This window comes from Corvus hawaiiensis, chromosome 3 (genome assembly GCF_020740725.1).
Source record: "Corvus hawaiiensis isolate bCorHaw1 chromosome 3, bCorHaw1.pri.cur, whole genome shotgun sequence".
NCBI classification, from domain to species: Eukaryota; Metazoa; Chordata; class Aves; order Passeriformes; family Corvidae; genus Corvus; species Corvus hawaiiensis.
Genome location: NC_063215.1, coordinates 121,044,095 through 121,071,317, shown reverse-complemented (window position 1 = coordinate 121,071,317; position 27,223 = coordinate 121,044,095). Strand labels below are relative to the sequence as shown.

At 54.1% G+C, this 27,223-nt stretch overlaps 3 protein-coding genes across 24 annotated transcripts in view; 2 read left to right on the top strand and 1 right to left on the bottom strand.

Annotated features, from left to right (window-relative positions):
- The window catches only part of CFAP61 (cilia and flagella associated protein 61), a 97,288-nt gene extending 75,700 nt beyond the window's left edge, over window positions 1-21,588 (top strand). For 6 of the 14 annotated variants that reach the window (XM_048297995.1, XM_048297990.1, XM_048297994.1 and 3 more), the window contains 2 exons: window positions 4,956-5,046; window positions 7,483-7,821. In XM_048297995.1, the coding sequence (XP_048153952.1) occupies window positions 4,956-5,046; window positions 7,483-7,755 (364 nt within the window). In that variant the 3' untranslated portion in view covers window positions 7,756-7,821. Of the gene's footprint in view, window positions 1-4,955; window positions 5,047-7,482; window positions 7,822-15,139; window positions 15,243-18,791 lie in introns of those variants that run through there. The other 8 variants (XR_007202424.1, XR_007202421.1, XR_007202422.1 and 5 more) reach the window with 8 other exon arrangements.
- INSM1 (INSM transcriptional repressor 1) lies at window positions 9,332-11,531 on the top strand. The gene is given in 3 exon segments (XM_048298052.1): window positions 9,332-9,395; window positions 9,398-10,005; window positions 10,007-11,531. Coding segments are annotated over 3 exon segments (1,455 nt in total). The 3' UTR covers window positions 10,790-11,531.
- Window positions 19,575-27,223, bottom strand: part of RALGAPA2 (Ral GTPase activating protein catalytic subunit alpha 2) — a 92,851-nt gene continuing 85,202 nt past the window's right edge. For 5 of the 9 annotated variants that reach the window (XM_048297977.1, XM_048297980.1, XM_048297983.1 and 2 more), the window contains one exon: window positions 19,575-20,171. In XM_048297977.1, the coding sequence (XP_048153934.1) occupies window positions 20,017-20,171 (155 nt within the window). In that variant the 3' untranslated portion in view covers window positions 19,575-20,016. Of the gene's footprint in view, window positions 20,172-23,365; window positions 23,405-23,546; window positions 23,575-27,223 lie in introns of all 9 variants that reach the window. The other 4 variants (XM_048297979.1, XM_048297984.1, XM_048297978.1 and 1 more) reach the window with 3 other exon arrangements.

Below are 27,223 nucleotides of genomic sequence, written 5' to 3'. Positions count from 1 at the left end.
TAATGACCGGGTCAGAGCAGTAACAGAGTCCTGGATCACTGAATGTAACAGGAGATACTCAAATGCCTAGACAAGCAGGTGTTCAGGGAGCAGAACTGCAGAGCAAGGAAGTAAAGGCCCTTCTTGCTACAAACAGGCTGTTGGTTCGCATTTGCTTGACTGTTCAGCAGTTGTAGGTGAATGTGAAGAAACTGCAGGCCAGGGAATATGTCATGTCCTTTGTGCAGAAGAACAATGCTCTCAGGTGATGCTCATGGGGATTTTACACAAATTGGTCTTGCTTTTTACCTATGTAAACAAGCTGTCTTTTGAAATTATTGGTCAGATGAATGCAGGAAATGCTCGGTGGTTTTATTTATGTTGTCTTTAAATTAACACACTGTGATTCCTGGTCCAGCTATCCAAGGTATATCAGGAAATATTTTGTATCTTTTGCTGGTATTATCATATCTTTGTAATTAGGAGTCTTAAAGACATGCATATATTGTTCTCAAAACAACATGCTTTGAATTTTCCTGGCAAGATGGAATGTTCCATCTTGTGTGCTTGTGTTGGAGAGAAGACTTTTTTTCATCTGCAGGCTGTGGTTGGGGAGGTATTGTCAGGATGGCCTGAAAATTAGAATTGCTTTGCATCCCATCCCTGCGCAGTACTTTACTCTCACCACTCCTGAGAAGTGGAAGTCCCTGCTCTGTGTAGGCACTCCTGGCATAATTGTGTTCCACTTGAGCCCATGTCAACTGAACGGCTTCAATCTCCTTTGTGCTTGTTCTCCTGGGGTGATTCCTGGGATTTGCAAGCAGCAGCCTTTCTCTGCCTGACTGGGCTCTCAGCAAAAGCTCCCCAGCACTGGGGGGCTTTGGCCATCATGTGCCAAAGGCACCACTGAGAGACTCAGCTTCCGTAATCCACCAGAGCCATCCACACGTGCCAGGGAATGACTTTGTATGTCCTGAGGTCTGAGGATTTGAGAAGGGATGGAGTATGTTCCAGATGTAGCTGATACAGCCTGGAGAATTTTGCATTTCAAGCATTACATTTCTTCTTAGAAAAGAAACTTCAGCCTAAGAAAGTGAACACCTGTCTTGAAAATTCCCCATGTTGTAAAAAGCTCGGGAAGCTACAGAGAAGAAAGGAGACTCTCCACTCCTTACAGATTACCAGGAGATTAAGTTGATCAGTGACTCTGCTTGTATTGTGTACTAAAAGCCACGGTGCTGCTCTGTGTGTGCGCACAGTGCTGGTGCTGAGGGCACAGCCGTCACCAGAGGGCCACTGGGCTTAATGGCACGGAGGGCAGGGCACTGGTGACTCGTGGATGGCATTGAGAAGAAACAAACAGGATTTCAAGAGATCTGTGTTCAAGATTGCTTAGAGACATTTATTGAGAGCTGCAGATTCAACCCACATCACAGGCTGTCAGAGTTTCTGAACTTCCCTGGAGTGTATGTGTGTTGGTGGAAGAACGGGGTAGGTAGGAGGGATGCGAGGAGTGGAATTTGGGTTTGTTGTTTCCATGCAAGTTCTGAGTAGCATAAGAACACCCACAGACACATCATCCTCCAAACCTGTAGTCACTGACGCACCCGTCTGCAGAGGGATTTTTTGAAGGCACCGTCACGAGGTGCCACCTGCCCTTTGAGCAGTGGAAAACCCCCTCCTCATCCCAGTGTCCTTGCAGCGAGATGGCACCGGAGCAGCTCGGGTCAGGATCGATCCCTGGGACTGGACCCGGGGCCAGAGCACAGGGGATTTGGCACGTGCAAATCCCCCTGCAGGTAGGGGATGTACCACAGATCTGAAATTACTCATCTCTTTTTTTAAAGCTTGTATCTTGCTTTTTGTTTTGTCCTTACACAAAACAGCGGTGTTGTTCTGAAGGTTTTTCATTCAGTTTTTAAGATTTTTCTGCACCTTGCTGCCAGTGCTGCACCCTGTGCCACCAGACCTGACTCAGATGGCAGGTCAGTGTCAGGTCCTCGCTGCCAGGACATAGAACCGTCTTCCACAGGGGCAGAGGCTTCTTCTCCAACCGTGGTGTGTTCCTGCAAATGAAATGGAGAGTAACTCTAGGCAGCTCTCAGATGGACAGCCATGTGCACATTCTGTTTTTGCTTGCTACCAGGGCCCAGCTCTGTCCATTTTATTTATATCTCTTGCAAAGGGAAGGATTCTGTGCCTTTTGTGCAGGACACCACTGAATATTTCATTCCTCCTTGCCTCTCATCTAATGTAGGCTACACCTCACAAAGGAGGCAGAACAGACTTGAAATACTGTTTGTCAATGAAAGATGAGACCAGGTCCTTAGCAACGAAAAGGATGTTGCTCATTGTCTTCTGCAGGAGCCGATTCCATCCCACCCGTCACAAATGCCTTCCCGCGATCGCTGCCAGTGGCATAAAGGCTTCCAGCAGGGATCCCCGCTAGCAAGTGACCAAGTTTGCGCACCCGTTATGCTCCTGGCAAACACTGTCATCTTGTACATATTTAGCCTGATCACTCTGGCAGGTTATGAAAGACTAAATGGTGCAAACACATGTGGCAGATGCCGTTCTCGTGATAGCAGAGGAGCCGCTGAGCCCCTGTTGGGAGCGTGCCAGCTCCATCTCGTACACTGAAGAGCTTTATACTTTGAAGCCTTCCACGGCTTGCCCTGAGGGACTGCTGCTGAAGTGGTAATAAAATTCAAAATGAGCCTCAGAAAGTCAACTTGTTGGTTTCAAATGGGGTTTTTCATTATTAAGCTTCCCTTTAGCAGCCATATGTAGAGATGCTCTGTCAAAAACACCGTCTGCCCCCTGAGAAAGGTGATTCGAACTGAAAAGATAAATAGATGGAAGCACAGAGCCGGCAAAGAAGGTGAATTGTTTGTGTGAGGTGAATCTCCAAATGGCTCTTGGTGTTCTTCAGGTGAAGGGAAGTAGAGGAAGCCTGGGAGTAAATGTTGGTTACTGGGAGCTCCTTCTGGCAGCCTATCTAGAAAATATGGACAAGACATTCTCTGTTCCCCAAAAACGGGCATTTTATTTGCATTAAAGATTCCAAACTGGATTTCAGCTTCAAAACATTTCAGATTTTGAGCTCCAAATCTGTGGATATTGACTGAAAGAGTTAAAATTGTAGTTATAGATGGAGCTGGCACCCCTGAAACATTTACAAACAGCATTTAATGTAACACCTCAGTGAGGCAGGTGAACCTGTTAACTGAGGTAAGGCAGTTGGAAGGTGTGCCTCAGTCGAGAGAGGAAATCATCTGCTCAGGGTTACAGTCAAAATTAAGATGCCAGCTTGAAGACAAAACATTTGGCCAGTGGAACGTGGCTTTTACCACGGCATATCAGTAAAACCAGAGTCTTTCATTACCTTAATGTATTCTTGTGTAACACCTCCCTTTCTCTCTTTGCTATTTATTGTCAACAGCGAGTTAAAGGTTTGTGGGTGGGGTTTTTCTTCTGAAATTGAAGGGGTTTTAAATATTATGGGATACTGTATTTTTCTGCAGCTCTCTGCACACATTTGGGGTGTGCAGTTACTGAAAAAAGGATCCTTAAAGCTGAGCTCATCCTTTCTAAACCAGCGTGTCTGAATGAGCAGGCAAGCATCAGTCCTGGTAACTCCTGGGCTGGGCAGCTCTTGCCATAGCAAGAATGTGGTGTTTGGAATAGCGTCCATAAATATTTTATACTGTGAAAATGTCTGTGGGAGAGAGCCCTGCTGTGCTGGGAGCCATGCAGATTCCGAGAGGTAGCCCCAGCCAGCCTGGCACACAGGGGAAAGGAGGTGCCAGGGCAGAGAGGGGCCAAGCACGTGGACGTCCAGCCAAGCTGTGCCGGGTGCACAGAGCATTTTAACGGGTGTGAGGGAGAGCTGCGGTGTCATTCAAAGCAGGAGGGGGAAATCCTGCCCTTGGACACAGAGGAAGTAAAATCTGCAGTGAGGAAACTGCACGTTAGTTCTCTGTAGACAGGTATCTCAGAATTGCTACATTTGTGTAGCATGTTTAAGTTGCCTTGTGCAGGTGTTCACTTACAGGCCGCACAGCTGAACCAGGCGAGAAGGTTCATGTGCTCCTGAGGGCAGTGCCAGGGTCCTGCTGCCATTCCCGAAGCACGAGTGTTGGTGGCAACCAAGCAAAATGCCCCCCTCTCCCAGCTTCCTGGGTGACCCTGCTGGCATCTGCTCGGTCATTATGAGGATGAGCATGGGGCACCTCCTGACCACAGCAAGCATTTACAAGAATTACACTCCGAGCAATTCGCCCGAGCTGAAAAAATTACCTTTCATTATAAAGAGAAGTAAATCGCAGCTTTGTAATCTGGCTGCCCCCGGTGATATTTACAGCTGTGAGGCTCTACAGGGAGCCATGTCCTCTCCATCCTTTTCCTCCTTTTTCATGGAAGAATGCTGTTGTGAATGCTGTCACTGAAAGAAAAAGTTACAAGAGCTTCCTCCTAGAATTGGTTCAATTCAGCTTCATCACACTAGTGCAAAGAACATATTGCAGCGCTGTGGTGGCCTGTTTTTCTGGCTTTTATTAATCCAGAAACCTTAATGATGAACAACATTTGTGTCATTGTCTACACAAATTTAATTTGTTTATGCAGCAGTTCAGTTAATCCTGCAATCTGCTTTTCTCAAATGAGGACAGATAATGGAGACACCGTTCTTTACAGGTCTTCAGGCTTTTAAATTCTGATAAAATCAGGATTCTTCACCAGGTCTTGCCACAGCTCTGAATTAAGCCACTTTAAATGTAATTACTGAAGCTGGCTGTACATCAGGAACATCCATTAAAAGAATTGATTGACCATGCTGTTACAAGGAGGCATTTTATGAACAAACGATCATGATGGGTCCAGAACTGTAATTTATAAAGGCGAAAAAGCAGGTAAATACTTTATTAGTGGTTAATGAGAGGTTCACAAGATAACTAAATTTCTTCTTTTTTACGCAGCTACTTCAGGGAACCTTGGTCCATGGCCATCTATCACGATCGGTTTATTGATCTGCAGAAGGAACTGCGCCAAACCCTGATGTCGGAACAGGTAAGAAAAACGACTGGCGAGTGCACTTTATTATTTAGGTAATTTGTTAGTGTTGTTCACTTTGGTTTCTTCTCCCATCTTTATCCTGAAGCTTTATGTTTCTGTTTACTTCTCTCTTCGGGGAAGCCTGAGCAGACTGTGTACCTCACAGGAGGGGTCACCATGTACAGCGTGTCGTTCAGTTTTCTTGTCTGGGCATATTCTCAAGTCTGCCAATAGAACTTGAACTTGCTTTGTTTTCCTTTGCTGCATTTTTGCCTTACAGCTGCAATTTAGTACAAGTACCCAGTGGGATCTGGAGCCTGGCTTGTCCATGTATCCCCTTGCATTTAGCAGTGTTCCCTGGTAGCGACAGGTTACAGGCCATCCTACCCCTGTCTCAGCTGAGCCCGTGGGTTTTTCAACACCTACCCACAGGGAATGCCTTTTGTAATCCAAAGGGTGAATTGGCTTTTTCAGTGATAAGTGGATTTCCTGAGTAATGGTGAAATTGAAATGTTTGCTAATGCTGTTTACAGTTTTGGCCTTAGCACCATAGACAGAGGCATAAAGCCTCAGCAGCATGGAACTGCCTGCCCAAAATCCAAAGTCACTGTGCTCCATGGGGAGAACTAGTAACAGCAGGTGTCCAGCAGCCCCCAGCACTGCCTCCCGCACCCCCTGAGGAACTTCTGGCTGATCCCAAACAGAATTTGTGGTCTGATCTTGGTGCTTCCAACTCACTACCCGGGACCAGCTCACCCTGCCCCTACTCACACTGCTTTTGCCTTTGTTTAACCCCCTGTGGTTCCAGACAATGGCACTGGGTTTTAAACGTGTGCTCACGGAGTTTTTAACTGTGCAGAAAACAAACAGAACTGAGTGTAAATGGAGGCAGGGTGGCATGAGGAAGGGAGGTTGTGGAGCCCATGGGCCACCCATCTCCAGGGCCCAATGCTGCCGCGTCCCAGCTGCAGCCACACGTGCTCAGCCCTGCCTCCTCCCCGAAGGGCTCAGAGCAATTTGCCTCCTGTTGTCCTGACCCAGAAAGGGCCTTGATGCGGTTTAATTTGGGTTCTCTTGGAAGACATCTATTAAAACTGTGCAAAATTAGGTTCTGTGCAGAATGGGGGGCCTGATGTGAAGTGTTTTTCTTGCCATCATTCAAACATTTTTCTCATGCTGTAAGTGTGAACAACTTCAGAGAAAGGGGAATTGGTGCCCTGCAAATTAAGGACTCACTTGCCTTACCCTGTCTTTGTGGCAGCAGTTCTGACACAGTCTCCCTGCATGGACTGGAAGCAGCTCTGTGAGTCAGGATTGTTCCTATGGACATAGGTGATGGTATCTGCATCTGAGTGAAAATTTGGCATTTTGGACTTCTATTTTTTTCCACGGTGATTTTTACTGTGTTTTACTGAATGTCACCACTTCTGTTTTCATTGGGTGTTCCTTCTGGGCACATTGCCAGATACAGAGTAGGTACCAGTGCTGCTCATGGAATATCTCTTAAATGCCTCAGGACTGGTTGTATTTCTATATGAAGTAAGAGACCTCCTGTCTTTGCCTCCTGTTGCTCATATTCTAGCTCGTTTCAGCATGCAGAAAAATTACTAGTGAAGTGTAAAAATGAGGGAAAGAGATGCTTAAGAACTGTGGGCATAAGTGTGCAGAAGTCAGATATTTCTGGTTAGTTTCCAGAGAAAGTGGAAATCAGTGTCATGCAATAGGGGTAATGTTTACAGAAATGTTTGTTAATCGAAGCAATGACTGCACATAAAAGCCAGTTTATGTTCTGGGGACAGGGGCCGTGCGTTTAGCCTGTGTTGAAATTGTCTCCCGAGGCTGCCCTCGCAGTGCGGGCTCTGGCAGGGCCGCTGGCGCGGGGCGTGTTTACCCCTCGGGGATCACAGCCATGTGTTTGTGCCGGCGTGCGCAGCTCTGGCGATACAAACATGCAGATGGCAGGGCTGGGGTCTGCACCTCCATCAGCTGCTGGATGCTGCCGCACGCCGGGGGCACACGTGCCGTGCCAGACCTTCCGGAACAGCACTTGTCGTCCGTCAGGAATAATGGCCTGGTGCTCCGGCTGCAGCTGGGCCGTGCCGTCGGTTAAAAGCCGCAGTAAATATTGGGTATGGGCGGGGGGAGGGGGGGGAATTCCTCTGGCGAAACCCCTCTGACAGGCCGTGTCGGGACAGCCAGGGATTCCACACGGGTTTGTTCCACGCAATCCTTGCACCTGTGGCCGGTCATTCGTGAGGGAGAGGTGAACAAACAGTCGAGCACCACCGGCCCCAGGGTGCACTCGGTGCCACCAGTGTGAGCCCCACTCAGTTCCCCCTGTATCCCAGCCCCGACGCGTTTTCAGGCCGTTTGTGGATGTCACTGCCATGCTCCGTGGCTCCAGAGTGTGCCCCGAGTCCCGTTCGTCTGTCTGACAGCTCTGTCCTGCAGGTGCCCGGGCAGCCCCCTGCCGCCGAGCAGCGCCCTGAGCAGAGACCCGGCCCGCCAGCGCTTCGGGAATCCGTCCTGCGCTATCTGCGCCGCCACCGCGCCCACCTGCCCATGTTCGCCCCGACTGACATCTACAGACTGCCGCCGACTGCAGGTGAGAGAGACACGGTGAGGGGACGGGGGTCTCGGTGCGCAGCCCCGGCAGTGATGGGGGGGTCTCGGTGCGCAGCCCCGGCAGTGATGGGAGGTCTCGGTGCGCAGCCCCGGCAGTGAAGGGGGGGGGTCTCGGTGCGCAGCCCCGGCAGTGATGGGAGGTCTCGGTGTGCAGCCCCGGTAGTGACAGGGGGGTCTCGGTGTGCAGCCCTGGTAATGACGTGGGGGGGTTTCGGTGTGCAGCCCTGGTAGTGACGGGGGGGGTCTCGGTGTGCACCCCCGGCAGTGATGGGGGGGTCTCGGTGTGCAGCCCTGGCAGTGATGGGGGGGTCTCGGTGTGCAGCCCCGGCAGTGACAGGGGGGTCTGAGTGTGCAGCCCCGGCAGTGACAGGGGGGTCTGAGTGTGCAGCCCCGGCAGTGACAGGGGGGTCTGAGTGTGCAGCCCCGGCAGTGAAGGAGGCTCTCGGTGCGCAGCCCCGGCGGGGGGGCGGCGGCGCGTGCCCGCGGGCCCGCAGCTGTATGCTAATGCGCCGCGGGCCGCCCGCCCGCCCCGCCCCGCCGCACGCCTGTCCCACCGGGCGGGCGGGGCGGCCCCTCGACCCCCCCGCCGCCCGGCCCGGCCCGCCGGGGGGGTGTCCGGGGGAGCGGCGGCCCCCGGCGCCCCCCCGCTCGCCGCCTTTTGTGCCGAGGGTCGCGCAGCTTTATGCTAATGACGCGCACAAAGGCGCGCGCGGGGGGGGCCCCGCTCGCTCGCGTGCCGCCCGCGTGCCCCGCGCCCCCCACAAAGGGCCCTGCGGGGGGCGGGGGGGGCGCTGCCCGCACGCGCCCCCGGCTCCGCGCGGTGCCCCCCGGTCCCGCCACCTGCGGGGCAGCTCGAGCCCCCCGCGCGCAGCCCCGCGCCGCCGCGGACAAAGGGCTGCGGGAGCGGGGCCGCGGCCCGGGGCTCTCCCCGCGGCGGCTGCACCTGCCGCATCCTCGGGGGCTTCGGGCGTGTTTGCTTAGACACCGACCGCGGCGTGCGGGGACCCTCTGCCCGCTCCCCGCCGCGCAGCGTTTCTGACTGAAACCGAGCGCCACCGTCGCCGTCCCTGCCTGTGCCGGGAATCGGGCCGAGCCCCTTAGGGTTAGAGTTAGCGTAACATGTTCGGTTACCACCGGGCCGGGGCTGCGGCTCCGCCTGCCCCGACCCCGGAGCAGCGCGGAGTTGTTCGTTCGTAGGGTTGCCGGGCTCGGCCGGGTCCTGATGACCACCCGTTCGTTATTCCTCCCGCTCGGACAGACCCGTCGTTGGGCACCTGCTGCCGCCGACGGGCAGCACCCCCGGCGGACAGCCCTGCTCCCCTCTGTGCCGCCGCCGCTGCCACAAGCGCCGCTTTCGCCGCCTCCTGCGCCGAGCTCCCCTTTCCCCGCACCCCGGTGCCGGCCGCCCCCGCCAACAGTCCGCCCGCCGAGAGCGGACGGCGCTCCGTGCCGAGCTTCCCGGCAGCGCAGCCTTGGCTGGCGGGCGGCCCGGGAGCACCGCCCGCTCCCGGCCCCGCTCCCGGCGCGGGGGGCGGCACACAAAGGCCGCGCGTGCCGGGCGGGCGGCGCGGGGCGGGCGGGGGCGGGGCCGGGCGTGTGCCGGTCCGGGCTCAGGTGCGGCCGCGCCGCCGCCGCCGCCGCTGATTGGCCCGTCCCGCCGCCGCCGGCCCGAACAATGGCCCCGGCCCGTTTAAAGGCGGCGGCGGCCGCGCCGCGGGCAGAGCGAGGAGCCTCCGCCGCGGCCGCCGCCGGCCCGGAGCCGGCGCGAAGATGCCCCGGGGCTTCCTGGTGAAGCGCAGCCGGCGGCCCACCCCTGTGTCCTACCGGGCACGCTGCTGCCGCGAGGCCGCCGCCGGCCCGCCGCTCCCCGCCGGCGCCGCCCCGCCGCCCGCCTGCCCCGCCGCGCCGCCGCCCCCGCCGCGGGACTCGCCGCCGCCGGTGCCGTTCGGGACGCCCGATGCCGCCGTGCAGGCGCTGTACAGCCCCACGCGGCCCGTCAGCAGGGACAAGTACCTGGAGCGCGGCTTCAGCCTGGGCTCGCCCGTTTCGGCCGAGTCCTTCCCCACGCCGGCCGTGCCCAGCACCATGGACCCGATCCTCTTCGCCCCGGCTGACCTCAAGCTCTGGGCCGCTGCTGGCCACGCCGAGCCTCCCGCCGCCCACCCCGGCCCCGGTGGAGCCCCTGCACCGCCCGCCCCGGCCGCGCCGCCCGCCTCGGGCCGCCCGCTCCCCGCCAAGCGCCTGCCGGGCGCGTCCGAACCCGGGCGGCAGAAAGCCCCGTCAGGCAAGAAGACGAAGGCTATCCGCAAGCTGACCTTCGAGGACGAAGTGACCACCTCGCCCGTGCTGGGGGCTGCGCATCAAAGAGGGCCCGGTGGAGGCGCCGGCCAAGGCACGGGGCGGCTGCGCCCGTCCACTGGGCGAGTTCATCTGCCAGCTCTGCAAGGAGGAGTACGGGGACCCCTTCGCGCTGGCGCAGCACCGCTGCTCCCGCATCGTCCGGGTGGAGTACCGCTGCCCCGAGTGCGACAAGGTCTTCTCCTGCCCCGCCAACCTCGCCTCCCACCGCCGCTGGCACAAACCGCGCCCGCCCGCCACCAAAGGCGGCCCCGAGGCGGGCCGGGCCCCGGCCCCGGCCCCGGCCCCGGCCCCGGCCCCGGCCCCGGCCCCGGCGGAGGAAACGCCGAAGGAGGCGAGCGGCGGCAGCGGCAGCGAGCGGGACACACCGAGCCCCGGCGGAGCCTCGGAGGCGGGCTCCGAGGAGGGGCTCTTCGAGTGTCCCCGCTGCGCCAAGCGGTTCCGCCGGCAAGCCTACCTGCGCAAGCACCTGCTGGGGCACGCCACACCGGCACCCACCCCAGCCCCGGCTCCCGCACCGGCCCCGGAGCCCAGCGCCGAGGAGCTGCCCGCCGCCGAGTGCCGCCTCTGCCCGGTCTGCGGGGAGACCTTCCCCAGCAAGAGCAGCCAGGAGCGGCACCTGCGCCTCCTGCACGCCGCTCAGGTCTTCCCCTGCAAGTACTGCCCGGCCACCTTCTACAGCTCTCCCGGCCTCACCCGGCACATCAACAAGTGCCACCCCTCGGAGAACCGGCAGGTCATCCTGCTCCAGGTGCCGCTGCGCCCCGCCTGCTGAGCCGCCCGTGCCTTCCCCGCCGCCCCGCGCCGCTCCCCCGGGGCCGCCACACGATTAGCTTTAATACGGCTTGTGACCTGCTGGAATCTGGCTTTATACTTACCTTCCCGGGGTCTCTCTCTTCTTTTTTTTTCCTTTTTTTTTTTTTTTTTAATTTTTTTAAAAATTTTGTTTCTTCGCTCCGGTTTTTATCGATGTGAACAGATCAAACCGCTCCAGAGAAACGAGTGTTTCCTTTAGTGTAGCCACAAATGCCTTGACTCTGCTGTTGATGGTCTCCAGAAAATGCTGTAGAAACTGCCTTAACTGTGACATGCCAACTTTCTGTTTCTGTTCGTTTTGCCCTTACTAAGGTAGCTCATGAGTTGTCTATCTGTATATGTTGGTTTGAGTAATTATGTTATTTATTCGTTATTTATTTATATTAATTATGAAGATTGATATTATTTGATTGCAGAAATTCTAATGCGCTTTTTTGTCTCCCTGCCTGCCATTTCACTGTGCGTTTTAGAAGATCTTTTTTTCTAAAGGGGTCTGCTGAAAAGGTTTTAACTTTTATACCTAGAATAACACATGATCTTAACCATTTTATCCCGTGCAACCAACAGCTCTTACTTTTAGATGCAATCTCTTTTTCTACACACATTATTTTCTTAACTGTTAGCTATTTATAGAGTGCTTCGATAGAACTGTTTCAACTGTATAATTATTTACTATTCAAATAAAATATTTTCAAATTCAAGCGTGCCCCCACCCCTCCTGCTTCTCCCTGCCGGGCTGGCCCTGGGGGCTCAGGGAGACTGGCATCCGGTTCCACACTGCAGCTGGCAGGGTGCCTCCATAGGCACCAGCCTGCTCTGCGCTGTTTGATGAGATTAATTAAAAAGGAATTAAAGGGAGGAGAAGAGCAGGGTGCGGCGTGGCTGGTCTGGGGGAAGGTTGCCCCCTGAGCAAAGGGGACCCCTGGCCGTGGGCTGGAGCCCCAGCCCTGCCCCTGCTGCGGCCGTCGCCAGGCACAGCCTGCCCTGGGCTCTGCTGCTGGGGAGAGCTGCCAGGGACCTTCCCTGGAAGGTGTTGCAGGGAAAGCTCGAGGAGAGGCAGCACCTGTAAGCAGAGAACTTGTAGAAACCCGTGCATAGGAGGGCTGTGGTGTTTGCTGGGCGGCTGTCGCATGTGCTCAGCGCTGAGGTGTGGGGTTCAGGGCTCAGCAGAGCAGCGGCATCCTGCTTTGACCGTGGGCTGTGGAGCCTGGCACAAGGAAGGCCAGGCATTTGTCTGCTTCCTGGCAGGGCGGGAGCCCATTCCTGCCTCGTCCTTGCGCCCCGCAGCGGGATTTCTGCAGCATCCTTCAATAACTGTATATATAGATACATACATATATTTGCAGATGGATCTATCTCCATCTGCGGGGCCTTGTGTTTGTATATGGGAATCTCACGTGTTTGGTCAGAATTGCTGTAAAATCTGTGTAAGTGGGGAAGGTGCATGCTGGGTTTGTGAAACCCCTCTCACAGACAGGTGTTGCATGCACCTGTACGATCTCCCCCTTTGCCAGCAGCAGCAGGTACGGAGCCAACTCCACGGCATGCAAATCTGCTTGGCAGCCCCAAGAGCAAATCCCTGCTCCCAAACTGGTGTATGAAGGGCCAGGGGGCTGCAAGGGCTTGGTGTGGGTGTAGGGGCTGCTCTGTCTTGGGGGTAGCAATGCCTTTGAGGCTTTGGCTCCCTGGTGGAGGTTTCCAGCCTCTTCCTGCCATCTTCTCTCACCTAAAGGCTCCTAACCATAACCCTGATTCACTGTGGGAAGGGCAGGAGGTGGTGGAGCTTCCTGGAGGTAAGTTTCCCTGGAACTGGCTGAGTATTTTTTGATAAAGCAAAAGTTGTAGAGAAAGAACATCTTTCTAGAGAAAGATTTGTTTCGGGTTTTTTTGTTTATTTTTTTTCTTTTTCAGTCAGGCTGAACAGTACCAATGTATGGGTACGCTCCTTCTGTCTTGATTCCTAGGAAACCAACTTGGTTATGCCAGGGCTGACTTCAGGCCTAGGCAAAGCTGTGGTTTTAGCTGTAAATCAATACACTGGAAAAGAGCATAGCCCGAGAGACCCAGGCAGCAAAGCCTGCCTGGCAAGAGCTGCGATTTTGCTTTTCCTGGCTTCCCTGGCCTTGGAAAGCCCCAGATCCCGGGCTGTCGCAGACGGTGTCGCAGCTGTCTGTGGAGTGGGCTCTTTGCTCCCCAAGGGGACTTTGCCAACATACGTGGCCGTCCTCTCGGGCCACTGGACACCATTTCCAGAGTGATGCTGGCGCATCCTCTGGAGAAGCCTAAAGGCTCCATCCACTCTGTCACAGCAGTGTCCCTGCTCAAATCCATGCTCCAAGCCTGTGGCACCAACGGGCCACAAAACAACAGCTTCATACTGCTGTCCATTCCCTAATAGTCGAGTAAATCCATGTCTGCTCTTGTAAGAATCAGTTAGAGTTTGTTGGGGCCAGAATTCCCCAGGTTTTTAGAACTGTCTGGGTAACCATTGGCACCATCTTATTGTATCTCCTGCTGAGCAGAAAGGGTGATTAGTGGAGACTCCTGTGTTGGGGAGGAGTAAGGAGAGGTGACAGTGGAGTACATTGGAAATGGCTCTGTTCACAAACATTCTGTAAAAGGGGCGCAGTTTGCTTTTGGCATCGCTGGGCTGCAGCAGCCTGGGCAGAGCTGCTGGGCTTTGTGTCTGCAGCCTTTCTCCCCTTGCCTGCACCGCTGGGTCCTTGTGAGGGTGAGCCCCAACTGCCCGAGGGGTTTTACAGGGAGCCATTGGCATCACTGTTTTGCGTCTCTTGCCACCTGGCAGTGCAGGGCATTGCACCGCCGTGACAGGTCACAAAGCCTGCCGCTCACACCAGCCTCCTTTGGACAGTAATTTGGGGAGGGATCTGTCCCTGCCCCTCACCAGTTCCTCCCTTGCGCCATCCCACTGCTCAGGCCCCCAGCACTGGGTCTGTGCTGGGCTCTGCCTCCTGCTCTGTGTCTGTGAAGTCCCAAGCCCACGTGTAGCTCGGTGGCTATCCCAGGGGCCGAGCAGCGCAGCTGAACCCGGAGCGCTCTCAGTAGCAGCCCCTGGGAATGCAGGTGTTGCTTGGTAGGTGCCATGTCCTGGCCACCCAGCAGCACGGGCCGGCCAGTGCTGCGCAAACAAAGCCTCTTGCTGTCAGCTAACAAATCAGCTGCTGGTGGCTCTCGGTGCATCCAGCAGGAACAGGTTTGGTCACCACAGAAAACACTGATCCTGCCCCAAACGTGACGCAGTGCAGGCAGCTGGCGCAGAGGTTGCTCGTGCTTTGTGCACGCGGGCAGAGGGGTTTGCCTGCTGTGCCGGAGCCTTCCTCCTCTCCGGGCACATCGAGAGCTGAACGTGTGGTCTGGGACAGAGCGTGACCACAGGGAAGGGAGCTGGGGAGATCGGATAGATGAACCTGCAGGGTTCTGAGAAACGTAGCATGGACACCATCCCTGTCCCATGGGCTCAGAGCTGGTGGGGAGCTGGGGCGAGGTGCTCCTGCCCACAGAGGAAGACTCTCTGGAGGCTGCTTGTCCCCAGGGTAGGTTTTGGGCAGTTTCAGTACCAACACCATGGTCCCTCGCAGCCATCAGTGCAGTAGGGCATCTGTCACCTGCCCTGCTGGATGGGCTTACTGCAAAATGCAGCTGGTCACAGCTCAAGGTTTTGGGAGGCCCAGCCCAGCACCTTCCAGTCTGTTTCTGGGGTGGGCAGTTGGGAGGTATCCATGGGATTGGGGCAAGCCTGGAAACAGACCTCTTCCTCACACAAACCTGTTTAAAAAGAGGCATCGCTGTTGATGAGCTGGTAAGTGGCTCCGGGAGTCACAGGTCTTTCTGTGGGACAGGCCGTGCCTGCAGGGTGCCACGGGATGCTTTGGTGTGCTGGTGTCAACACACCCCCTGCCCCACTGCTCGAAGGTCAGGAGTGCTGGGTTGTGGTGAGTGTTTTGGGCTGGGTGGGACAGCAGTTCCCTGAAGCACCCGGGCAGCTCCCCTTGGTGAAGGATCTGGGTGTGCAGGTGCATCCTGCACGTGGCATTCAAACACCTCAAATCCTTCCATGCAGGTGAGAAGCCTCATCAGGGCTTTAAATGGTTTAAATAAAATGTAGTTTACAGTCCACATAACAAAGGTCTGCCTCTGGCAGCCTTTGATGCATTAGTCATTGAGATGGGACATGGCAAGCATGGGCTGTCCTGTGGTAGCGGCTCCAGGCTTGGTTCTTACCTGTGCCACTGGATCCGAGTGCTGGGCTGCCCCCAGCACTGCTCTTACCGTGCTGTTTTCTCCGCAGCAGGCAGGCAGGGACCGAAGTTGGGCAGAGCCGGGCACAGCGGCAGCAGCGGGAGCCCCACACCGGCACAGGGACCGTCCTAGGACTGCATCCTCCCGACATGGTAATTGGGACATTATTTTCAGCAGCCAGGTCCAGTTAAGCCACCTGTTCCTCTTAGGGAAGAATCACTCTTTTTAAGCTCTAATAAAGCCCCCTCGCAGCTCTGAAGGCGAGGGCATGCACAGCCCAGCCTGTTCCTGCCTGGCTCTTGTGCTGTGCCACTCTGCTGAGGCTTGCCAGCTTTCTTAGGGAATGGGGAGGGTGAGTGACAGGGAGGATTCAACCAGAGCAAAGGCTCTGCCTGGGCTGCACTGGGCACTGTGCTGGGGGAGAGAAGCAGCATGGCTTGGCTGCAGGTTAGAACAGGTTCTGCTTTCTCAGGGCGTGGGACCACGGTGTTTTCATAGGCTCATTTTACAGTTTTTTAGAGGGAAATTGCCTGTAGTGCAAGACCAGTTCAATGATAAATGTGAGGAAAATGCTGTACGATTGGGGGTGTCTGAGCAGGGAGGTTTTGGTTTAGTTACACACACACAGAAGAAATCAGAATTTATTACATACGATAAATTATATTTTGCATTTGCCTCATCCCTGGCAGTGTCCAAGGCCAGGTTGGACGGGGCTTGGAGCAACTTGGATAGTGGAAGGTGTCCCTGCCCATGGCAGGGGGCTGGAATGAGATGAGCTTTATTGCTCCCTTTCAACCCAAACTATTCTAGGATTCTGTGATAAAAATAAATATAAAAAATATTTACAGCAGTATATTATATATAGATGATCTATATAAGTAGACTTCAGAATATGTAGATAGTGTATAATATATTACATGTATTACATCAGTGCATATTATATTATACAATGTATACTAAAATATATATATATTGCCAATGAGACAATGCATATTAAATACATTATCTACAGTACATAATACCATACATGCATTATACCTAATTACTGATACATTACAAATGTTGATGTAATGAAACACTTGTCTGACAGGAGGTTTTGTCAGCTCTACAGCTGGGATTTGTGTGCTGTGGAGGACAGAGTGTAGGTGCACATATGTGTGCACACCTGGCATAGCCACTATACATACATATTGTACAGGGTCTAAAATACTGTTATTGGATGTATATGGTGCACTGAATATTCCATGATGCATGTTATATATGTGCAAAACATTACATGTTCATTATATAATGTTATACAGAATGCATACATTTCTGACACGATTTACATCATTTTCTTATATACATTTTAAATAAAAGTATACTTCATATAGATGCACACAGTAGTACAGTTTGTAAAGTAATGCTATAGTTTATGTCACGATATGTACATATAGCTAAAATATATACCAGGGATGTGTGCATATGTAGATATACACGTATAATGTAAAGGTAATATGTTGTATTTATGTAACCTATAACCCATTTTTGGATAAAATTATTATCTTTATATTCAATATTTAGTATTCAAAACCAGGTATTAATAAGATAAAAAATATAGTGTGTATATGATATAATACATTGTACAATATATAATGCATATGACATTATATACCTTGTATTATACATAGATTATATATCACAGATTGCATATATTATCCTTAATGTAATTATGGATACACATTGTATCTGTGTGAATTTAATACCTGTAATATATATTCTAGCTAATATAAACATATAGACATGCATAATATCAAATGCTAGATATATAATTTGAAATACTGTAGCATATAATATATAGAACATGAGATACCTAATGTATTCTGTTTAGTTATAGAGAGCATATTAATAGGTATAGGAATAAGGTAATACCTATACAAATGCTTGTAAAAAATGTTTCTAAAGCTGAAGGAAGGTATAATTAGAAGGGATACTGGGAGGAAATTCTTGGCTGGAAGGGTAGTGAGGCCCTGGCACAGGTTGCCCAGAGAAGCTGTGGCTGGCCTATCCCTAGAGGTGTTCCAGGGCAGGTTGGACTGGGCTTGGAGCAACCTGGGATAGTGGAACGCCTCCCTGCCCTTGGCAAGCGTGGAATGAGATGATCTTTAAGTTCCTTTCCAACACAATCCATTCTGGGACTCCATGGTAAGTATAACCTAGTCTGTATATTATTTAATTTAGTAAATGATTCTTAATGCCGTTTGTGTGCCTGCTGCCACAGCTGGAGGGGCAGGGGTGCCTTGGGCGCATGTTCCTGTCCCAGGCTGGCTTCACCAGCACCACTGCAGCCCCGTGGCCGGGGCTGTGTCCTGCCTGGCAGGGCCTCGCTGCCCCCTGCCCCCATGGGTGCCAGTACCAAGCTGTGCTGGGCACCAAGCTGTGCGGGAGCCGCGTGCCCTTGGCGCTCCGGCCGGAGCCTGCCCGGCGCCCGCCTGCTGCCGGGAGAGCGGGGACACATGGCTGTGCCAGCCCTGGTGAGGGGCACCGCCTGGCTCAGAGCGCTGCCAGCGCAGTCCCTGAGCAGTGACCCCTGGTCTGCAGAGCAGCTGGCCCCCCCGCTCTCCAAATCCACACCAGGGTGGTGGTGGTGCTGCTGGGCCTGGGGAAGGGATCCTCCCTGGAAAGGTAGTTGGAAGCTGGGTTCCCAACACTCATTAGTGTGTGCAGTTACTTCTGCAAAGGGAGCTTTGTCTGGAGCCATCTGGATTAACTCTATTTCTGGCTAGAGCACCTGAAAGCAATTTAGGAGCGGCCTTTGCTGTGGCTCTTCCGCAGAGGAAGGGAGATTTCCAGGTGTCTTTTCAGACGTCATCATGGCTGAGTGCAGCCCCCTGCATTTGCTTAAGGAATGTCTCTCGAGCAGAAAATCGCCATTAGAAACCTCTTGTTTTTAATGCCGATGCGGGTGGTTGGGCCATGAGGCATCGCAGGGAAGCAGGTTATGGACAGTGGCTTCTGGGGGCCGCAAGGGTCCGTCACTGTGCTTGGTGCCTTGGGCAGGGCCCGGCTGGCAGGAGGTGCCACCCTGCAAGGGCCCGCGGGGCGCGACTGTGGGTGCCCCGTGTCAGTCACAGCGTGAACTCCTCAAGAGCGCTCCAGTCTGGGAACGCCGCTGCCAGCTGCGCACCCGGCAGCCGTTCCTGCAGCTGCGGCCCCAGCAGAGAGGGACAGAACCTGCGTCCAGCAGGGACAGTCCCTGCCCCCTGTGAGCCAGCCTGCACACCCAGGCAGCCGCAGCAGCCAGGCCCAGGCAGCACCACCGGCATCACCAGAGTTTCAGCCCCGGCGCCTCCCGCCCGCTGCCGTACACACCACACAGGTACCACTTTTTATTGCTCTGGGCAGAAATTTTATTGTGAGCAGGGATTTATTAACTGGGTGAGGGGTAACAGAGTGGCTTTGTCATCCAGTTCAGGGTGCAAAACCACAGCGGAGTTTATACAAATTACTAGTTTTTGACATCAGGAAAACGTTATTTTCATCATTGTTTTAATTCTTCCCTGAATTAGAGATACATATTGCTCTAAGGAGAAAGGGCTCCTTACTCAGAAGGATGCCTTTGAAATTGTTTCAGACCAGCTATTGGATAAGTAGCTAGTGGACAGGCAAGGCTGTCTGGCCCTGAAAGTGAAATAAATTAAAATACATGTTTTATATTCTAGGTTCCTTCACTGACAGAAAATCAATAGAAAGCAAAACCCAACTGTGAGGCAGAAAATCAAACCAGCTGTCCAAGCCCTCAGCAACGGAAGCTCCTCAGCAGCTGCACCAGGTGAGTTCCTGTCGGGCACCAGGGCTGAGGTGCTGCCCCTCAGGCACAGAGCATGCAGCAGAACCCAAGGGCTACCTCGGCATCACTGGTCATGGCGGGAACGTGCCCCACAGTGGCCCCTGGCCAGGTGCTGGCACTCAGGCGGACAGACAGCCGTAACACCAAGTGTAAGTGCAAAAACAAGTGGGGGCCCAACGGGGCATTTCCCAAAAAACACAATCCCTTCACTTAAAGCAACTCCCATTCCACTGGGAGGTGTGCGTTGAGTGCCAGGAGCAACCAAGCAGCAGCAGGACAGGGCTCTGTGGCTGCTAGATCTCAGATTTGTGTTGCTTTAAAATACTAGGGATTTAACTATAAAAATTTTCACCCCATTAACCTACAACATGTGTAGACCGAAACACATCAGCTACTGCCAACACGAGCTCTGCTCACTACAGCAGGTGCCGGGAGGACACCCTGACTCCTCACAAGCCTTTAGCTGTGTTGTCCTCTGCCTAGAGACGAGTCACAGCCTGCTGGGACAAGGTGAGGGGTTGCCCAGTTCTTTACACTGTGCTGGGAAGGGGTCATGGCAAAAGCATGGCTTTTTCTCTTCTAAGAGGATTTGCTTATTTTTGTTTCTCTAGGGAGCAGTTCCAGTGCACAGCCACGGCACACACCACGGAACGGCCACGGCGCTCCCGCAGCGGGACAGCACTGACTGGAGAGCTCCTCCCTCATCCACATGTGCTCTAGCAGGGAACATCTGCTACCTGGCTAGTCATGGGAAAACCTCTATTTAGAAAAAATTCCCTTATGCACAGGTAAGTGCTGCCTGGAACGACTACAGCAATACTCTAAGGGTACGTTAAATAACTGGTTTCAGTGCTGGTTCACAACCTCTGGCTGTGGCACCTGCAGCCAGGGGCTTGGGGCCTGCGCTCACTTGGTGCCAGTGCAGTGGTGATGGTGACACAGGTGACACCCAGTCCCCAGCTGTATCTGTCCAGACTGGGGAAAGGCCGGTACACAGAGCAAACCCTTTGCCTGGCCCCTTCAAGACATGTTCACCCAGAACTGCCTGTTCTGATCTGTGCTCAGGTGCCCTGGCCGCAGCTCTGTGCTCCAGGGCCTCAGCTGGACGCCTTGCTGAGGGCACTGGTGGAGTGGCGGAGCTTCCCCGAGACCCTGCTCCTGGAGGCACGTGGCAGCGTGGGCGAGGGCGGCTCTGCCAGCTCGACGCCGATGGTGACAGTGAGGTCAACACTTGCACTTGTGGTGAGGCAGCCTGGAAAACAGAACAGGCAGGGAAAACCCAGGTCAGGACAGAAGAGCCTGTGTACCTCGGAATAAGTGCGTGGCACAGCACTGCCCCTCCCTTCGCCTCTTCCCAGCTTCTCTTGGGATTCCCAGCATGAGGACTGGCACACAACTCTCCCTGGAAGGTGCCTTAACCTCTGGAAAAATCCTAAAGAATCACAATTTCTTCCACTACATAACAGGTACCCTTGTTTTACTGGTGGCTTATGGCCACCACTGGGGAAGGGTCTCGGGGGGCTGTGGGTATGCAGGGTTATGCTTTGTTGTTTAGTGGAGTCACCTGTTGGTTATTCCCTAGAGGCCAGGCCTGCCCAGGCTGGCTGAGGGGGAACAGGTGAGCACATGGTCATTAAATGAGACACTAATGACCAAAACGCGGTGCAGCTGCTGCAAGGGACCCACCCTGCCCTGCTGCTGAGGGCTGGACCTGTCCCAAGGCATTTCCCGGGGGAACACTGTTTCATCAGCTCCTGCAGGAAACAGTATTTTTAAACCATGTTGCAATTCTCTCCCGAAGTGTAAACACAAGTTTTTTATTACAGGTAGGAGGGAGGAACAGCCTTGCAGCCAGGCAGGGAGAGCACAAGGACATTCTGAGCCCACTCCAAAGGTGGGCACTGGTGGCACCCCCTCTCAACTCCTAAGGGATGGTTGTGTTTTGCAACACAGACCTACTTCCAGTGCAACAAATGACTCCATTCTCAGCTGTGTCTGGACAGGCCATGGCTATTTAATCCTCCCTTCACCTTTCCTAGCCCAGGTAAATCTCAAGCGTGCACAAAATGCTCCAAAGCACAGCCAGGGCCTTGGCTGAGGCTGATGTCCCTCAAGCATAGGTGAGTAGGGCACTGTCCTTGCAGGACGGGTGGGGACATGGCCATGGGTCAGTGTGGAAGCAGGATCAGCCCTCGGTGGCTGAGGACAAAGACTCACCCTGGCTCTCTGCTGCACTTCCAAGGTGAGATGTAACCTGTCTTTTTGCTTGAGCAGCTCTGAGTGACTGAAAGCAGCACAGCCCCAAGTGTGAGTCCCCGCCGCCTGCCTGCAGCCCTGCGTTTGCATCTCAAAGACAGCCCATACTGTACCAGATTGGTTCTTTGAGACAACCGACTGAGGGGAAATAGCACATTTTAAAAAGGTGGAAAGTGTGACTTAGCCTGTAAAGGCATTTTCTGTGAAAAATACAGAGCTGTCAATTTTGGATTAAAAACAAAACCTGTGGTGCTACTGGCTGGGGACAAAAGTGTGGGGGAGGGAAGGGCTGTGAGGGAGGTGTTGCATTTGACATTCCTGCAGTGAGGCAGAATGGCAGATGGTCAAAATAATACCATTTTCTCCAAGAGAACAAGCTGAACCAAATTAGAAATAAAAAAATAATTACCATACATGGATTGTGGGAGTTGTTATCGCACGTGGGAGTCATTTCAGCATAACCGCACGCGGATCGCGGGAGTTATCATCACACGCGGGAGGCATGACCGTACGCGGCTCGCGGGTGCTTGTGCCGTACGCGGCTCGCGGGAGCTAGTGCCGTACGCGGATCGCGGGTGCTTGTGCCATACGCGGATCGCGGGTGGCATGACCGTACGCGGATCGCGGGTACTTATTGCCGTACGCAGATCGCGGGTGGTTATTGCCGTACGCGGCTCGCGGGCGCTAGTGCCGCACGCGGATCGCGGGTGGTTATTGCCGTACGCGGCTCGCGGGCGCTAGTGCCGCACGCGGATCGCGGGTGGTTATTGCCGCACGCGGCTCGCGGGAGCTAGTGCCGCACGCGGCTCGCGGGTGCTTATTGCCGCACGCGGCTCGCGGGTGCTTATTGCCGTACGCGGCTCGCGGGTGCTTATTGCCGCACGCGGATCGCGGGTGCTTATTGCCGCACGCGGCTCGCGGGTGCTAGTGCCGCACGCGGATCGCGGGTGGCATGACCGTACGCGGATCGCGGGTGCTTATTGCCGCAAGCGGCTCGCGGGAGCTAGTGCCGTACGCGGATCGCGGGTGCTTATTGCCGCACGCGGATCGCGGGAGCTAGTGCCGCACGTGGATCGCGGGTGCTTATTGCCGCACGCGGATCGCGGGTGCTATTGCCGCACGCGGATCGCGGGTGGCATGACCGTACGCGGATCGCGGGTGCTTATTGCTGCACGCGGATCGCGGGTGGCATGACGGATCGCGGGTGCTTATTGCCGCACGCGGCTCGCGGGAGCTAGTGCCGCACGCGGATCGCGGGTGCTTATTGCCGCACGCGGCTCGCGGGAGCTAGTGCCGCACGCGGATCGCGGGTGCTTATTGCCGCACGCGGATCGCGGGAGCTAGTGCCGCACGCGGATCGCGGGTGCTAGTGCCGCACGCGGATCGCGGGTGGCATGACCGATCGCGGGTGCTTATTGCCGCACGCGGCTCGCGGGAGCTAGTGCCGCACGCGGATCGCGAGTGCTTATTGCCGCACGCGGATCGCGGGTGCTAGTGCCGTACGCGGATCGCGGGAGGCATGACCGTACGCGGATCGCGGTTGCTATTGCCGCACACGGATCTCGGGAGGCATGACCGTACGCGGATCGCGGGTGCTAGTGCCGCACGCGGATCGCGGGTGCTAGTGCCGCACGCGGATCGCGGGTGGCATGACCGATCGCGGGTGCTTATTGCCGCACGCGGCTCGCGGGAGCTAGTGCCGCACGCGGATCGCGAGTGCTTATTGCCGTACGCGGATCGCGGGAGGCATGACCGTACGCGGATCGCGGTTGCTATTGCCGCACACGGATCTCGGGAGGCATGACCGTACGCGGATCGCGGGCGTTATCACCGTATGCGGTCGCGGGAGGTCCCGCACCCGGGCAGCGTGACCGGACACGGATTGCGGGCATTATTATCGGACATGGGAGGCACTACCGCATGCGGATCGTGGGCGGCATTGCTGTACATGGATCATGGGAGTCAGAACTGTGTGGCATTTGTGGGAGGCAAGCGCTGAGTGCATGAGGCAGGACTGCACACAGAGCACGTGGGGCACAGGAGGCAGAGCCAAGGAGGTGTGAGGCACACATGGGGCACAAGAGGTGGAGCTGAACACGGAGCAGAGGCAGCAAGGGAGGGGAAGGGGAAGGAGAGCTGTTAGTGATGAGGCACAGCAGCAGAGGAGCCTGCAGGAGGCATTGCTCTTACCTGCGGCCATTACTGTACCAAGAGCATTAACACGCTAATCTAAAGGGAGAGAACAAAACCGTGTCAGTGCAGGACCAGAACTCTGTGACTGCTGCGCTCGCACCAACCCGACACAGCACGCCCTGCTAAAGGCCGGAAGGGGAGCTCCCCTCGGCCCTCAGGGACCTGCAGAAATACGGACCCACACGCTTCCTCCTTCGGCCTGAGGACTGAAAGAAACAAGAGAAGGAATGTTGGCAAAAATTGGAATGAATAATTACTGTCCTTCAGCTTTTGCCAAACCTGCTGAAGTGGGATGGTGGCAGCTGCTTCACGCCTCAGCTCCACCTCCAGTACCATTCGTGGTCACACCATTTCAAACTGAGTAAAATTTGAAGCTTCATGGAGACCTAACTCTGTGACACCACAGCCAGGTTAAGCCCTCAGGAAGTGAGCAGCATAGCAATCCCAGTGCTACATACATTTCCCAGATGGGGAAGTCCTTGAGTGCACAAAACCTGTCCACGAGCAGTCACACACCTACACTCAGACAAGACACACACACACTAGAAGGCCTCTCACAGGTGAGGCTGCTGAGAGAGCATTAAGCTTTTTAAAACTTTTTTTTCTTGCAGGAGGGATTAAAAACAGTTAAGAATATAGATAAAAGCACTTGAAAAGCAGGGTTACCTTGCAGGAAGCTAGAGAGAGATGGTGTATTGCATCTCAAATCCAGTCCACAGAACAAACCTGGTTCCTTCCCCAGGGCAGGTTCTCTAGGAATGGCCTTTTACCCACTGCTCATGAAGCAGCTGAACACCCCTGAAAGCAAGGGTGGGTAAGACCATGACCTGTAAGGATCCTGATGATTGGTACTTGAGAAGACCCATGAAGTTTTCACATAGGCTGTAACCTGTTCCAGCCCCCTATTAACCTTTCAGCCAGGATAGGTCTGTGGAAATCTTTGTTTTCCTTCCTAGTAAATGCAAAGGTAATAAAATTCCAGAGAGAATCATTGTAGTAAATGTGCACAGCATTCCTTCTGTGTCTGTCCCAAAGACAGGCTCAAAGTACACTGTAAGCAGCATCCTGAGCCTGCGTGGAAGAGCCCATGGACAACTGAAGCTGGGTTAATCAAAGCCACACACATCCTGCAGTGCCCTGAAAAGCTGTAAGTGACACAGTAAGAGAATCTGACACTGGAAGTTAACCAGGGGCAGAACTGACCCTGTAACAGCACCCATAGCTCCCAGCTCAGGTGGGAGTGCCTGGCACCACTGCAGGCCTCCATGGTTTCAGGGACTTGGAAATAAGCCTAAAATGTACACATTGAAGTTTAATTACTCACAAGTTGGAGCAGCTGCTGATTAGTTCTGCAAGGCTCAGCCTCAGCCAGGGGGACCCCGCCAAGTGCTGGGGGTTATGTTGGTGTGACAGGCAGGGAAGCCTGAGCCCTCAGCACACGGCCACAGGGCTGGCTCTGCCCCGGTTCTGCTCCGCCTCTGCTCCAGGTCTCTGCTGGCGCCTCAGTGCAGAGGGAAAATGGGAAGGGGCCACATTGCCTGGAGCCTTCTCTGAGCTGACAGCTCGAGCAGCTGGAGCTGTCACCTGGCAGAAGAGATGGCCCCATCAAACTCCTATTTTCGCCCATCCCAGTGCTGACTGCTGGGATGAGCCCTCCCTCGCCATCTCCTCTCCCGGTAGCCAAGGGAGCGCCCTCTGAGCCAATCAATTACATGGAAAAGGCACGAGGCCAGGCTGAGACCCCTGATGTGGCTCTCGCCCCCTCACTGTTGGCGATCCCAAGAGAACACCAGGATTGAGGGGGAAGCAGTCCCAGCACCTGCCCAGCCTTGGGGGACAAGTTTGGACTGTCCACCCTCAGTGGTGGCACAAGGGATGGCCCCAGCACACTGAGCAGGCAGCCGCTTCCTTAGGGCTCTGTAAGGCTCTGGACCCTCCAGAGCCAGGCCTGGGCTCCTGGGCATACACCTGCATCAGCCTGTTCAGCCACAGGAGCTGGAGGGGGGACAGAGCTGCTGCCCCCAACGCTTGGTGGTAACCATGACCCTGCCCTGCTTAATGCCAGACCATTCCTGACCCTCACAGGGACACTCAGGCAAGGAAACTATGGACAGAGCACTGATAACCAAGAGCACACGGGCAAGGAGCAGCTCCCAAATCCGCTGGTGCCACTGCAGGAGCTCCCCAAGGGCAGCCCAGCTGGGACAGGCTCCAGTCTGCTGAGGATGAGGAACTACCTGGATTAAGCAGGGGAAGCCAGACAGGTCCCTGTGCCTCATCCTGAATAGTCCTCACAGGGAACAGGGAATAAGAGAAAGCCCTGTAGTCCTGCCTCCTGTGGTAACTCTCCTGGCTCCTCTGCTCCACTCCCCTCAGCTTTTCCTCTTTGTTCACTGCCTGGACAACCTCCACAACAGCACCACAGTGTCCCATCTCACCTGCTGAGCACCACGCCCGGCAGACCTCACACGTGCTCCATGCTAGCAACAATTCCCTGTGGTACAAGTAACCAGGACAGTCAGGAATTACCTAAATCCCACATATTAGAAACAAATTGTTCGCTTTCAGGCAACACTGACACACGGATCAAACCCTACCCTTGGCACACACCACATGTGCTGTGATATCGTGTGGCACAGCTACTCAGTTTCAGATGTGTATGTTTTTAATATTTCCAGGAAAATAGGCAAAACTATTATATATGCATACAGAACCTGGACACAGATCTGACAAAACACCCTACAGAGCTTAAAGGAAAAAGCTAAAAGGACAAAAACCCCAAGGTAGTGAAAAAAAAACCCAGAAAAACCAAACCAAAGCAAAAGGAATCCTTGGCTCAGTTACTGTTACAAAAAGCATCAGTCCTGTTTACAACAAGAGTTACTCTGGGTTTGGTTTTGATTCTGTCACAAATATATTTTAAAATCTACATATCCAATTCAAATAATGCTTTTGCTTTAAAGTGGGAAGGATAAAGCTCAGCACTGAACAAAAAGTGGTTTAAAATAAACCAGAGCTTGTTTGCTGTACATTCAGATATTTCCTACAAGAACTTTACGCATGTAAAAGTCCAGAGACAAAAGAAAAGCATGTGTCACCTTTGCAACAAAAAGGCTGCAAAATCTCGGTTTTATGTAAATCAGCAGGCACAGCTCCCGAGGCTTTAAAAGCAGGGAATGCTGAAAACCTCTACAGTTCCTTGACTCAAGTGTTGCTCCTGGGCAATGCCATAATATTCATTAAAGAATCCATTTATCAACAGATACCACATGTCCAAGTTTTCCAGCAGTTTTTCTGATGCTCCACTGAAAAGGATGCTTTAAAAACATTAAGCTGGAATGCAAGAATCAGAGATGCTTTCCCTGCCCATTCCACACTATCCATTAGCAACTAAAAAAGCCAAGATTTACTCTATATCCTCCCTGATAACGTTGAGCTTTGTGCTTTATTTTCCAAGTCATTAGCATGCACAAGAATGACCTCATGGTGAACAGATGCACTTGGATATGGCAGTGATTAGATCAGTCCTCTCAGCAGTCAAGTGTGCCCCGTTCCCATTAACCCCTGAGGTGCCGGCGGCAGCGCTCAGCTCCGGGGTTCCCTGGAAAGCAGGAACCTGCCCTGTCGAGCACAAACCCCTCGGACAGAATTCCTGTGGTGGGAAAGCTATGACTAGAGAGTTATTCTGGAATATCCAGCTCCTTTCACTTCCCAAGGTTAACACCATGCTTCTGGCTGCTGATCTCACACAAAAGCAGCCCCAAGCCCCAAAGAACCCCTCTGAGCCACAGAGGCAGTTGAAGTCAGGGCACTGCTCTGCCCACTTCTGCTTCACCAATTTTTTTGAAGGACACT